At 30.7% G+C, this 15579-nt stretch overlaps 2 protein-coding genes across 2 annotated transcripts; both read right to left on the bottom strand.

Moving 5' to 3' along the window:
- Positions 1–4178: 4178 nt before the first annotated feature.
- Positions 4179–7898, bottom strand: LOC113857059 (peroxisome biogenesis protein 2). Its single transcript, XM_027488749.1, has 8 exons — positions 7583–7898; positions 6880–6993; positions 6608–6761; positions 5937–6073; positions 5732–5832; positions 5384–5501; positions 4843–5009; positions 4179–4642 (listed from the first exon to the last, which is right to left on the bottom strand). Exons 1-8 carry the CDS (start codon positions 7694–7696, stop codon positions 4528–4530), a joined length of 1020 nt encoding a protein of 339 aa, XP_027344550.1. The 5' UTR covers positions 7697–7898; the 3' UTR covers positions 4179–4527.
- A 1297-nt stretch (positions 7899–9195) lies between these two features.
- Positions 9196–10231, bottom strand: LOC113857062 (protein THYLAKOID ASSEMBLY 8, chloroplastic-like). Its single transcript, XM_027488754.1, has one exon. The coding sequence runs from the start codon at positions 10171–10173 to the stop codon at positions 9457–9459; it is 717 nt and encodes a 238-aa protein (XP_027344555.1). The 5' UTR covers positions 10174–10231; the 3' UTR covers positions 9196–9456.
- Between the last annotated feature and the right edge of the window lie 5348 nt (positions 10232–15579).

Here is a 15579-nt window from a genome sequence, read left to right as displayed (position 1 = left end):
GGGTTGCACCTTGGGATTGTTTTGGGGCTAGCTAGGGTTGAGATAGAGGTAGGGCATAATAGTAGTGAGATCAATGTCAGATGCTTTATTTATTCTCTAGAGCAATAATTCACTTTAACAAACAAAACTACAGAATCTAAGTGCCTCATTAAAATAAGGAGACCAAAGCAAAAAAATTGGTAGAACTCCATGAAACCATGCTCTCACTTCTAACTACAATATACAAACTCCAATTCCATTAGGATAAACTTTTGTGCAAAAGCTGTGAGGAATATATGTTTCATAATTAATTACAATTAAATTTAATTAAATCTTAAAATAAATAATAAAATGCAATAAATTATTTATTTTTCTTCATCCCAAGTAAAGTCATGAAAAAAATACGCATATATATATATATATATATATATATATATATTTGTATATATATTAGCATTTTTTTCTCAAACCTAAATCATCTTCCAATCAGTGATATGGAGCGTGTCAATTACGAAAATAATTAGTGAGAATCGAAATATTTTATTCATTTTTCAAATTTAGAATTTGATGCATGCCGTGATTGAATCAGATTCCACCCTCATAAATGGCTTGATCGGGTTATAATTAACGAGGATCCAGAATTTATATAATAAAAATGAAATTAGTAAAGTATTCCTGCATTATATATATTTTTTAAGCTTAAAAAATTTCAGAACTAAATCTTAATAAATATAGTTGTGTTAAATATTTAAAAGAAGAACTTTAATATTTATAATAATCTTACTCGAAATAATTTTACTCACTTCAAAGAAGATGATCTCTGATAACATATACGTAATCTACACTAAAAAACATGATAAAAAAATATGTTTTAAAAAAATATAATAGAATTTTAGGAAAATATTAACCAGTGTTCTAAATATATCGGTTAAAAATTAAAAATAAAAATTTTATAAAAAAATATAATTTATTAACTTTATCTACCATGACTTATTTTTAGATCTTAAAAGTAAGAAATTTTTATTAAAAAGTCATTTGTTATATTTTTATATTCCTAATGTAATGAACATTTTCTTTTTCTATATAAAATTTTTAATTTTAGTTACTTAAAATGAACCCTTAATTTTGTAAAAAATATTATCAATATGCACATTATCATAATAATTTTTAATAAAATATTATATTTATCCATTTCTTGATCACTATAAATATTAAAATTATAATTTAAAATTAATGTAAATAATATTATTTAAAAAATAAAAAATATATAAAAATAAATATTAATTAATATAACAAAAATTCAAATAATTTATTAAAAAATTAAATCTTAAAAAGTTGTTCATTCAAGAATAAATATTTAGATTTATAATATAAGACAAGATTATTTAAATACGGAAACATCATGTTATATCCAATATGCATAGCCGAATATGAGGCAATTGCAAGAACAGTGTTTAAACATGCTTTTCTAATAAATTTTTATTGACTAACACCATAAAATACAATAAAAATTAATTTAAATTATAAATAAAAAGAATAAACTTCACAATTTTTAATAAATTCTAATTAATCACAAATATATATATATATATATATATATATATATATTTCTAACATTTCTTTTATATGCTATTGGATCCTTACGGTGTAAGATAGGGAGGATTTTGTGAAAATGGTTAGACATGCTGCCTCATAGATAAGAGAGTGGCTTCAGGTTTTGATTGCTAAATAATAATAAGAGAAAATAAAAACAAATTTGTGATTGATGTATGTTTGGTACCCAAGTAGTGCTATCTGTACGGATGATTTATGTTTGTGTCTTTGTTCTTTATGAGAAAATGTGTGGTGGGTGTCTTACACTCGAAAAAGGGATAAAAATAGAAAAGAGAGAAGGAACACATATAATAATGTAGTGTAACAAAAAGAGAAAGATCATAGAAAAAAAGTAAAACATGTTAAATGGATGTTACTAATGTTTAATCGTATATATAAAAACCATATTGTGATATCATCAAATTACTAGTTTGTATCGTTATTTAATCATAAATTATTATACTGAGTAGATTTTATTTATTTTCATAAAATTATATTTCTTAGACATGTCACCTTAATAAGTTTTATCATTAAACAACCTTTTCCATGTGATGATATTGGTATGATTTGAGACAAACACCACTCACCGAATACCGACCAAAAAATCAGGGACTCTCTGCACTATGATCCAAAAATTGAAAAAGAATGGAAGAGATGCATCATAAAGAAAATTACATTTACCAAACGCCAAAGTGCAAGTTTTAGATCGATACTGGCACATGGCATTGTAGGATACCTCAAATTTTATATTTGGGTGAATGTCTATATTTATTTCTGTTTGCTTTGAGACCTCATAGACAGCATAAAGAAATTCACCTAAGAAATAATTTTATTAACAGATGCAAATATTACTAAATACGTTAAATATAAACAATTTCTCCTAAACCATGCTTATTTGAGTATACTATAAGAGAAATTTTATTATTTTTCATATTAATTCTTTATACCAATTAGACCTTTGTCTCAAATTATTAGCCTTTCGTATGGTCAAATTTTATAATTCTTTTGGCATATTTCTTTTGTAAGAAGAAATTTCTCCTCACGTTAAGAATCAATGAGAAGGGAAGAAGATAAACTAATATATGCAAAAAGGAAAAAAAAGTTGGCCTCATCTAAATTTTGTTTACCTATTGAAGAAAAGGTTATGAATTGAACATGGCACATGTTATATATGAGTGATAATTAGAAGAGAGGATAAGAATTGGATCGGATGGATTCCTTTTGACCATTGGTCTTCCACTAAAGAATATTCAATAATAACAAGAAAGTTTATGCCTGTAAAACGGACCAGAAGCCAAGTGATATCTAGCAAACCCTTTTTAATCATTTGTGAACTTTTGCTTAATCATGCAGGGAAACAACAAAAATGATAAAGAAAAAGAGGGAAAAGGGCTAAGACTGAGTTTGACACATTGTTGATTTTGTTTCATATTTTCTCTTTTTGTGTTGTTCATCTATGATTCACAAACAAAATTTAAGCTGAGTACTGAACATTAGGACCGCAATTTTGAAGTCAAAAGCACTCTGCATAAGCCATAGCCCATAGGGTTGTTTCCCAGTCAAGAAAATATCCTAGTCAGATGATTCTAGCCACAACCTTTATTGAAAAAGATAATCCAAATTAATTGGGCTTTTACCATTCCTTTTTTTGTTTTGTTCGAAGAAAGGTTCACTCACTATAGGCCTTACAAAGGAGAGGGAGAAAAGAGATAAAGGAATAGAAAATGGACAGAACATATTTCAAAAGATCAATTCTATGCACTCATAATTTATGTATTATAATTTAATTAATTAAGTTCACTTGAAGAGCAAGCTTTAAACATTCCAAGTTCACATTGCAGAGGATACATGGAAATGGGAGCTAAATATCATTACGTGCATAACAGCACAGGTAAATATAAGAATTCCATTTAATGATTTTTTGACATATTATCGGCAGAGATTAAGTTGGGTTAGCCTTCAAATAGTGCATGCATGCCCCCTATTTAAGTAATTTTTATTAAAATTTATTTTTCTTCTTAGTTAATTAGTTAATCAAATTGATACTAAAGGTATTTCAATAAATACTTTTAATTTTGTTAATTAAGCTTGGTTAGTAATTAAGATGGATCAGAGACTGGTTAATAGTTTAAATTGATGGCATCATGACCAAATTACGTTTTCAATCAAACTAATTTCTCTTTATTTGTTTGAATAAAAAAAATTAAAAATACAAGTCACAATATGTTTTTTTTATTTCTTAAACTTAGGTGTTCATATCTAATACTTGTGTTCCTCCAGCTGCCTATGTTGAGGTTATGTTTGATTAAAACCCGGTTTGTTTGGTACATTGTTTCTTTCGGCTTAGGCACTTTTGACCCACCCAAAAAAAGATAAAATAAATCATTTGTAGTTTTTTCTTTTATTGTTGATTTCCCATTTCCCCTAATAACTTAGCAATACAAATTTAAATAATAACAAAAAAATTATATCAACAATAAATTTAACTCAATATAAACTGAATCAAAAGTGAAGCGGTTAAAATTATCTGAAGCACTATAAATATTAATTTCACGCTAAAGAAATGACTTAGTTTTAGTTAGAGGAAAACACTAAATAATTTCTTGACCCTTATAATAAGATTATAGGAGAGCTATTTTTGATATCCAACCAAAACAAACACATACAAGTTTGAACTTCAACAACGGAAAGAAATGCATGAGACTTCACTGAATGATACATTGCTGCCACAAGGGAAAAAATGCTTCCCACTCAATCGAGTAAGTGATGCTGTGAAGAGATTTGATTTGTTCTTCCCAGTGAAATGTGAATAATAATAAGGGAGGGATACCAAATAAAGAGAAAATAGAAGGGGAAAATACCACCACAATTCAGGCAGTATTTTTTATATGCTAATTCTGTAAGAAGATCAAATGTTCCCTAAACTAAGATTGTTTCCTTCTCTCTCAGTAACAATCATTCTGTGGCAGCACCACCGTGCCGTTGCATGGCAACAACTGGCTCACTGCACCTGGAACACCTAAATGATGGAGCAGCAGCACATCGTGTCCGAAGACAGTAATAACAATATCTGGAACAGAAATTGTGAAGCATTGCTTAGTCTTTCCTCCTTTGATGAGAAACAGCTGAGTTTGAAGCATATATACATAAAGTTGAGATCTACATATATTTCATAACTAAGATCCTTTCACGTTATCAAAAGGGATGCCCATAAATTTTTTTATCATAAAAACTATTACATGAGATGAGAATACATATCTAGAGATGTACCTGTGCTGACAAGGTAGAGCAACAAAAGGAATGGTTGGAGTAGCCTGGCAAATGGGACATACAGTGCCATCCTCGTCTGAACTCGACGATTTATCCTTAGAAAAAGGTCGAAGGAGATTTTTCACAGATGATGAATTAAGAAGAGGAAGAAGCAACAACAACATTTCCTGCCATCAGAACCAGACATAATTAACTTCAATGGGTTGCAAATTAAGTGGCAAAACATTCCTGCAAATTAATTAAATACACAGGGATGCTTCTAGTTGTAAGATAGCTACTTTCACAGGTGCAAATAAGCTCTTCCAAACACATCCCAGTTATATGATGAGTGTTTCAACTAAGGATTAACCAATTCAATCAATAAATCATCACAGGTAGCAGCACAAACAGACAGAACCTCTCATTCATTGAAAAATGAATAGCTAAGAATAACACATTTCTCAGCTTTCTTTTGTCTCCACTACTAAATAAAGGAAAATTCTCATGGAACACATGATTCCACAAACTAGCAAATAAACTTAATGAAGTAGGGAAAAATTACCGAGAATTCATTCCAAACTAATTGTCGATTCATATATTCAAAGCTAACAGCACGATTCATATTTGGGCTCCCATATACAAGCCTAGCTCGTAAGCCTCTTTCAATAAGATTTCGATATCTGCTTCACAATAGCACACAACAAGAAGATAAGTTTTACAGAGCAAGTCAATCGACTCACATGAGATAGTGTCATTCTAGAGGACCTGAAGAACATTCAAACTAAATGAAACAAAATCAATTAAATGCTAGGATTTTGTGTGTGTGTGTGTGTGTGTGTGAAATATTTCAAAAGACACAAACAGAAGAAACAAGCGTTGGTTGAATTATTTGTTTGTTGAAAAGAATTACCTTCCTGTGCAAAGAAATATCAACAGGTTTCCAAATGAAGCAGCTCTATAAAGTCCTTCTATCCGTTGTATCAAGATCCATAAACGTCGGGCTAATGGTCTCTGAAAAAAAAAGAGTAGAAAGTCAAATCAGAGCTCACATCAATTCAATCTACATTGACAGTGTAGGGTTCGAAAAGGCCGACTTAAAAAATATATATATACACCTGCTCTGTATCACCCCATCTGCGAAAAGCAGAGAAAGATTGTAAGCGAGCCCATATATACTGACCACCAACAGTGGCAACACAATACCAAATCTTCTGAGCAACAGTGAGTCCAGGTCCCTCCAGACCAGTTCTGACTGTAGAATGTACCGCATATGAATGAGAAGTTAGGAACATATTACAAGGATGAAAAATACTTGATATATGCACCGGTAACAGACAACCAGATAAATTGTACACTTCTTCCTCTACATTATTGGCTTTTAGCAAGAAAACACCACAAAAAATCATACAATTAACACCTTTAGCAGTCTGCTATACGACCATGATGCAGAGTACAAATATCCATAGATGATGTGTAAATTTTTTTTAAGGCTAATCTGATAAAAAAAAAAAAAAAAGCATACAACAAAGACTTGAAAGGCATTTGTTAACATGTGCGTGTCAAAATTTCTTATTATTTTCAAAGGCAACATGACATCATCAATTACACTTGCACATATTTCACGGAACAATCATCATAATGCTGGTATATACAACAATAGCTGGCAAGTTACAGAGTTTTTTTCTGTATGTTTAAATAATCAATTGGAATTCAGAACCACCTCACAACATTGAAGACCTGGTTAGCTAAATAGCAATACAGACAGATGAGATTCAGACCTTCCTACCTTTATCTCTTGATTCTACTGCACGCTCATCTCTGTACCTCAGGTTCATGAGGGCAATGCCTGGTGTTGGCTTATCCACCCAAATTGAGAACCGCCAAATAAGAAACTCAAGGAAAGCATCAAGCTCCGCTTCATACTGAAATAACATTCCTGGCTAATGCCAAAAAATATAGAAGAATTTGAAAGATGTTCAAAGCAGTTTCAATGTGGTAGTTAAATTATCATAGTCACTTGTTTCACACAATACCAAGGGAAGTCAGACATAACCGTACCTTCATTAATGAGAACACTTTAACCAACTGTTCTTTCAACATAGCAGACATTTCAACATCCAGTCTTGCTGCATCAACTTGGTTAACTCGGGATATAGAAATTGGGATAGTTGACTGCAGAAAATCCCACACGGATAATAATTTAATTAACAGTGTTATTGCAATTCTTGAAAACTGTCAACAACACACTCTTTATTGGGAATGAAGAAATTATGAGTTGCATCCCCCATAAAATCTGTCTCATCCCATCATGATTTTTAATAAATTTCAGCTAATACGGAGTACGCGTTGCAAACATTTTTCTATCTAAAGACAACAAAATCAAGCGTACAGGAAAAAGCAAATAGGAAACACACCATGCAACTTGATCAAACACTCAATCTTCAATTTGAAAATAAAAATAACACTTTTATGGCATTAAACTATCTATCTTCATCAAACTTCAAGAAATTTAGCAATAGTAAGCTGAGCTGCATAGGGAAAGAAAGCTTCAACTACAAAAAATGACAGAAAATCCACACCATAAAAAAAAAATCAAATCTTTTTTTCATAAGCAGAAGAATTTCTCCAAACCAAAAAAACCCAATAAGTGCTAACGAATGAATAAGCAAAAACAATGAATTAAGAGAAAGTGGGGTAACCCTAAATCAGAAAATAGGATGAATTTGAAGAATGAATATAGTTGGAAAAGCTCAGGAAGGACCTGTTGAGAGAGGGAAAGAGATTCCCAGCGAGGGAACAATTTGTGGCACGTGTGAATCCAAGCATCTTGAGGTGGAATCAGAGAGAGACTAGTGCTAGTGCTTGTGCTACTCATAGCGTTACAACGATGGCGATTTTGGTTGTGTTTGGTGTGTCCATGCACCGACTCCACTCTGGTTAACGTTTAGAGAGAGAAACAGAGATTAGATTAGAATGGTTTGGTTCGGTTCGTAATCGGTCATTGCTCAACACTGTTCACAAAGTTCTTCCAATGTTTCATTGCACCCAGCCACACTTGCGATTCACAATTCCAAAGCAGGGTCTCTTCGGTCTTTTCGCAGCTTAATTCAGGGAGTGAAAATATCACTCTAATCTACCCGTAGTAAAAATTGAATACATATTTTAACACAACACTGTGTAATTACGTAAATCTAAAAATCTAAGTTCCGAAAATTCTAAATTAATAAAACTTGAGAATAATTTATTATTTTTAATCAAAATTAAAATCTTACTAAATGATTTATTTTTACTTTTAATATTAAATTTTATTAAATAAATATTTAAAATATATTTTAAATTTAATTAAATAATAATGCTAAAATATTTATGATATTTTATTTAAATTTATTTATTAGATTTTTTCTATCCTACTCTTGTAAGGCAATGGTTACAAGATTAATAAATAAATAATTTTAAAATAAAAATTATTTATTTTAAATTTTAATTTTTTTAATCATTATATTCAAAATAATATTAAGCAAACTATAATATAATAATTTTTAAAAAAAAATTGTATAAATCAATTAAATGCATTACTATGATTAAATGATACCATTTTTAATAAAAACTTATAATGTATAACATCTTATCATCTACAATGTTGTAAAGGTTTAAAAAATTATCAAATAAGTATAAACAAAGTAAATATTTATTAATCATAATATATATGATCTTAAAATACATTTTAAAATTTAATGTACTGAAAAAATTGTGCAATAAACTTAGCTGCTATGGTTGTAGTGACAAAGAATTCCTCCATATATGGAAGACCAAGGTTTGATTATGATGATTCACATGCTTCAACATAAAATTCCTCCATTATGAAGAACTCCTTTATTTATATTACATAGTTTTCTCAGTTTCAACAAAGTGTTTTCTTTTCAAAATTTTACGTTTAAAAGCAGAGATGCAATATCATAAACATCACAAAGGGAATTTAATAAATTTCTGGGTAAAGTAAAGCTAGTAATTTTCAGTTCTCACCGTGAAATTCAACATATGCCAGCCCTATTCAACCCACCCAAGTACGCTACAATTTAAGGAGAATAGAAGCCTCACATTAAAGGCTATTACTCATTCAGCGACTGTTAAAGCTATAGACTCGATTGAACAAACAAACAAAAGCAACACTGCAGCATTTTGCTTCAAACTCAAATTACCTCACATCATGCGTATTAAGAGAACTGCTTGAAGACCAAATTCCCCTTCTTGAAATTTTCCCATTTCACTTTCTCTTAGGGTGGTAACTTAAATGAAAATGTTAAATAAAAAGAAAACTAAAGACATATTAAGGCTCAATGTAACATATCTAACCCAAGCCCAGTTTACAACTTCTAACTGTTATTTATAAATCACAAAATCAGCCAATTGCACAAGCTCATTTATATAAAAAAAAAGCTAAACTAAATTGACCCAGAAGCTTCAAAATTCAATACCACCCCCTAATCACCAAAATGTCATAAAGAATGGTTACAATGACCTACACAATATATCATAATAATTAAACCACATTTCAATGTTACTCTATTTAAAAGGGTTACATTTTCTCAAACTTCGAACGACAATAATTATATATATATATATATATATAATAGACTATATGCTCAATGCGTCGAATTTGGCCCTAGAGAACTTGGCAAGTGCCATATTGTATTCACTTTGAAGTTCACTGGCAAGGGTGTGCTCCCCAAAACTCCTGAGCCCATTAAGCAAAACCTTAACCAAATACTCATCGGGCTTAAGAACCGAGGCCCACCCATTCTTTTTCATCAGCCCGTAAATCCTGACCGTAGATTCTCTCCTCTTGGCAGAAATAACGGCCTTGATGAGACAGAGAAGCCCCTTGGGATCGTCGCAGTGGATCCCATTCGCATCCTCCAATTCGGCGATGAGATGGTCCACATGGTCGTGCATTTCGGCGGCGGCGAGGGACTGCACCATCTCGGCGTAGAGGGACATGTCAGCGCCGTATTCGGATCGGAGGGCGGAGAAGACGCGGAGAGCGAGGGCGCACTGTTGCTGCCGTAGGAGTTCCCGCAGGGTAGCGAGTAGGTCCGATTTAATGAGGCGCGTGAGGGTGTTCGAGAGGAGTTCTGAGAGGTTCGGCGGGTTGGTTCGGTGGAGGCGTTTCAGGGTTTGGATGGCTTGGATTGCTTCGATGCTTAGGATTCGACCTTTCAGCAGAGGTCCACGCTGCGACCGCGGTCCTCCGCACCGCACCCGAACGTAGCCCCAGCGCGTGCTCGTCAAGGTTGGGGGACAACGTTGGGGTTTAAGAAGGAACGTTGGGTTTTGGAGAAGAGACGAAGCCATGGGTTCGATAATGTGTGTAAACCAACATGGACACCATTAGAGTCGCCATGTTTTATCTGGAAGCCATCAGTTTCATACTCAATTACGCTTTTGCCCTTTCGTATATAAATAATTATGTTTTTTGCTCCAATATATAAAGTAGGCCCAGGTGTTGCTGTCTATATGAAATGGGCTAATGGGCTTCTTAATTGTAAGATTTCAGTATTGACAATTAGAATACCACCTGTGGACCAAAACGGGAAAATTTGAATACCACTAAACAAAAAATAATAATAATAATTACAATGCCATACATATAATTTCAATATTAATTATTATAAAAGTTAATAATTTTACTGATATGATAATTCATAATCAGTTATCAATTTTTAAAAATATAATTTTTTTCTTTTATTTAAATCACAAGTATTTTTTATGTTTGACAAAATTCATATTGAAACAATTCTATCAATGGTCGATAGTATATATTTGTTATATATTCTTAATCGCTTGCGACCAATTCTTTGCATACTACTATGGATTATCAGCACATTTTGTTCCTTTTCTATTCGCTGAGAAAAATTTAGCCACGCCTTCAATTCTCAATTGGCTATGATTATATTTACATCGTGATCTTTTAAATGCAATGATTAACGGCTAAATGCAACAACTGTTTCTACTTTTTTTCGAGATATGAAAAAGGAATGTTTGGGATGGTGTGCTCCTTTCCAATATTTTTAATTGGCACAAAATCATAACTAATAATTGATTTTAAGACTAGCAAGTTATTTTTCCCCTCTTTAACCAATGAGAATCCCCTGCTCTAGCTTCACCAATTGTATTCCATTTTAATGTTTTATTTAATAATAAATTGCTAGTAACTTCCTTTCCAAATTCCAACAATTCCACAAATTATTTGGAAGATATAAACATCTCGTTTGGATTGGCATTTGACTAATTTTTTATTATAAGAACTTTAAATGCCCTTATCAGGAACTAAATAATATTTTAATTTTTCAGACAATAAGCATTAATCACTTTAGTCTTTATAAAATCTTAATTTTATTCTTTAGTTTTATAAAATATTATTCATTTTTATTATTTTTAATATAAAAAGACGATAAAAATACATGATTAGAATAAATAATCTTTTACAAAATTAAGTTTCAGACTAGAAATTTTATAAAGCAAAATTAAAACTTCTAAAGACTACGATGAATGTTTACGTCCCCGTGAACAAATCATAGCAACTTTTGAACGTCTTTTCAATTTCAAATTTTTCATACATATAAATCCCACCCAGAACTTGGGTTGTTGTGCTTGTTGATATGGAACTTAGCTCTGTTCTCCCCCTCATAAGGGTGACTATTTTTTCATTGCCTTTTTTTAGTGGGAGGCTATTGGAATTGGGAGGTGCACTTGGTTAGTGCATAGAAAGGGACTGCTATGTTGGTCAAGCTGAACTGCTGAAGTTATCTTGAACACAAAAAGAAATGGATTAGACTTGAAAAAGAGAAGCATGACAATGAACATTTGCAAATTTGGCTTTTCTCCAATAATTGCTTTTATTTTTATTTTTCATAAGAAAATATATATAGTACACTGACTGATTGTTAATGTGTGATACCTAAAAAATATTTGTTCACTTTCTATCTTTGACCAAAGGAAATGAAGTGGATGGTGGGAACTTGGTTTCCTTTTAATCACAATAAATGAGTAGGACTTTTCAATGTTAGTTTCAATTACAGTCAAAGTCAATGTAGATCTATTCTATGTGACTCTGCAGAAGACTATACGTGCAAGTCATCATTTCTGCTTTTAATAATTTGATGCTGCAAACAATGGCATTTCCTCTTGCCTTCTAGTAGTGCTCCTTTTGCAGCTCTGAGATTTTACCACTCTTTGCTGTTCTTCATCCGAATGTACTTCTGTAACACGCTTGACTTTATAATTTGCTTTCGTAACTAGAGCTTTATTGTTAGAATTAAACTAGGTTTTACATAACAAACAAATATTTGTCTCGGTTCATTAGATATCATATATGCAATATTATATAAATCTGCATTGAAGGGATTAAAAGTTGAAAAATATTTTTAAAATTAATGTATTGAAGTAAAAGTGTTCAGTAAAATTACATGTTAAACTAGTTAATAAACATAAAATGGCATTAATCAGTAGTAATTTATCATAAAGTTGTAAATGAAACCCCCTAATTCACAAGTGTATTGATTTTATAAAATAAAACTTAGGATTATTTAAGTGTGGTCAATTCAATTGAAGAATATGTTACTGTTCATGAAAATCTTTGTCTCAAAGAAGGCAGTGATTTGAAGTTTCATCAGAAGCTGGTTGTTCATGCGACCCAACCTATTCTCAATGGACTGTGGACTTCTGTTTTAGATAAATTTTGTCATGAAAATTTTGTACATGCTTATCCCGTGAGATTTAAGAAATGCAGCACCTAAGATATGGACCTGTCCCTCGTGGCTACATCTGATAATATTTTCATCCTACCTTGCTGATCAAAATTCTACTCTTCTACAGGGATATGGACCCAGCTTACTTCCCATAATTTTTGTTCAAACTAACAAGGTCCATTTTCATAAATAGTACAAGCTATATTGACATCTATGTATGAGGGTTATGATATGAAATCTGTTTAGATAAACATTTTAATAAGGAATTATAAGACCAAAAACAAAAAATAATAATTAAAGAGATAAAATGAATTTTTTAATAACTTAAAATTAGTTTATCAATAAGTTAAATGAGGGAGAGTTTTTTATTTTTAAGTTAAATTACATAGGTTAATTTTAACTAATGAAAAATGCTTTATTTATTTTATTTATTTAATTCCTTTGATTTTCTTCTATCATAATTTGATGATGTCACCAAGGGAACATTTGCTATAAGAATTAATCAAAAAATTATTCAAATTGGTCACATGCAGTGAGATAAGATTTTGCATATGATACCGATAAGTTGTAAACTTCAGCTCCTACTTATGTTTTTTAGATAAGGTAAATATCATTTTTTTTAATCTAACAACTTCTTTTGATTTGAAATAAGATACTATTTCCTTCTCCTAAAAATCTTATAAAAAAAAACTTACTCTTAAACATTACATAACTTACATGTACTTTCTTTAGTGATAACTTTCAATATGGTAGCTTTGGACTCCTCTCTAGCAAGTCAAATTTCGATGAACAATGGTGTTACTGCTCTTCTAATGATTTTAAGCCGTAGAGTACTGCAGTAGATACCTCCAAATGGATTCGGAGTCTTTAAGTTAAAATTCATTCCAACAAAATACGAATGCCGAATTCGTGGTGTGTGCCAACTGCTCCTAGAATTACTTTTAAAAATTGTATAAAATATTCAAATTATAACATGATTATTATGTTATTATGTTTTAACGTTAACAATTCATAGTTCAATTTTTTCTCTCATTTTTAAATAAAAAGATATGTTTCTTATATGTGTATACTATGTTAGAGGAGGAATATAATATAAAATCTAAACTCTCTTGAAGACATTGATTGATTAAGGAAAACCATTAGGATTCTTACACAATTAATTTTTTTTATGATTCAACAATTTCTGGAATAGCTTTTCATTTTTCATATATTTCTCATTTTTCTTTATATCACCCATTATATTTTTTTTTTTATTTTTTTATCTTTCGTTGCTGGTCTCATTCATACTATATGATTATCATCATTCTTACTAGAATTCATTAAGGGTGTCTGGATAAATTCAATTATTTTAATAAATATCTTTAACAAATTGTGTACTACAGCTGTATGAGTATTTTCCAACGGTGACAACACAACTTTCTGCATTTTGGGTCAATTTTCATAATAAATAATTATTTTAATTTCTTTTTTATTTCGGAAAAAAGGTAATTTTAAAAAATAAGTTAATTAGAAAAACACAGTTCTTATTTATTTTTTGTTTCGTTTGATGTATTTCACATGATAGGCACGTGGCATTTGGTTGAGACCGATCGACATATATTGTGGATCATAAAACGATGTCAACCATAATCCATCATAAATTATCAGAATGCTTTGGCAATTCCCTCAATGCTTTGCCAATTAAACAAGATCAAAGGGAACAAACCCATTCATAGTCATATGAGAATGTGGAGGTTCTTGTATTATGCACCCAAAAAAGGGTGTTTGTGTGTGTGTTGAAGGCATTAACAAAACGCAAGTTTGTGTGATGGGATAGTGCACAACAAATGGAATCCCCCTTTAGTGAAACTTGAAAAGGAATCAGGAATTGGCGTTGCTTATCTGATCACGATTACGAGTGTTACAGTTTTTATATGCACTGTAGCAATGGTGCTTGGCAACCTGGTCCTACATGTTTCATACTTTAATACGTGTGATAGGAGAATAAGATAGTGACCAAGGTCAGAGAATCACGTACGTTAATCATGCATGAAAGAAGAGGGGAAAAAAACATATATAATAAAAGTGAAGCATGGAAGAAAAAAAATTTCCTCCTATGGAGATAATATTGAAGCTAAGATTTTTGACAGCATTAAACCCACTTCAATTGCACTATGGGACTTGTCCTTTGTGGTGTACACATTTATACATGGCCACTTAGAGTATTCCTTGATGTGGTAAAAAAAAACTGGTGAGTGGGATATATCGATTTCTCTTCGCTGCTTTAGAAAAATGACAACATAAATTAATCTTAACAAATGAGTTTAATTCTTTTAAAAATAGTAAACTTTATTGAAATATTAAAAAAAAAACTTATTGTAGCTTTTACATTTTTATTTTAATAAACATTTTTATAATAAAATAATTTTTTAAAATATTTAAGTTATAAAAGTTGTATTAAGAGAATCAAGTATAATTAATATACTTGATGTTTTGCGGTTATTAAATAAGTGATTAGATTAAGATGCGTCAACTATATTCAAAATAATGGAGTAAGAATTATCAACTATATTCAACGTAACACTACAAAAAACTATATTCCACGTAACATGCTTACCCAACAACAAGCATTGATACAACTAATATGTCAAGTCTTGGAATAAACACAGCAGCGAAAATTTGAATGAAGCGATTATGTAAGATCAATCATATTTACATATTTGCATATTATTTGTTTATCTCTGTTATTTTATTTTTTTTATTATATTACAACACTTATCATATATTTTATTTATTTTTTCTGTTTTTTTTTTTTATCTTTCACTAGATGTATATATTTAGTGAATGTGTACCCATTTTGCTGTATGAAAGCTTGAACTTTATACTAATCAGCTGTAGCAAAATGTTAAACTTTTTTTATCAAGTTAAATTTAGTATTTACTACTTAGAAAAGGTTTATTGTTTTGTTTGGCCAATTATACAGATTAATTCCAAACATCCATTGGGAATAGTTCGGTGCAATTTTGGTATT

Source organism: Abrus precatorius, unplaced genomic scaffold (assembly GCF_003935025.1).
Source record: "Abrus precatorius isolate BTA unplaced genomic scaffold, Abrus_2018 Scaffold153, whole genome shotgun sequence".
NCBI classification, from domain to species: Eukaryota; Viridiplantae; Streptophyta; class Magnoliopsida; order Fabales; family Fabaceae; genus Abrus; species Abrus precatorius.
This window is presented reverse-complemented; position numbering and strand designations above follow the sequence as displayed.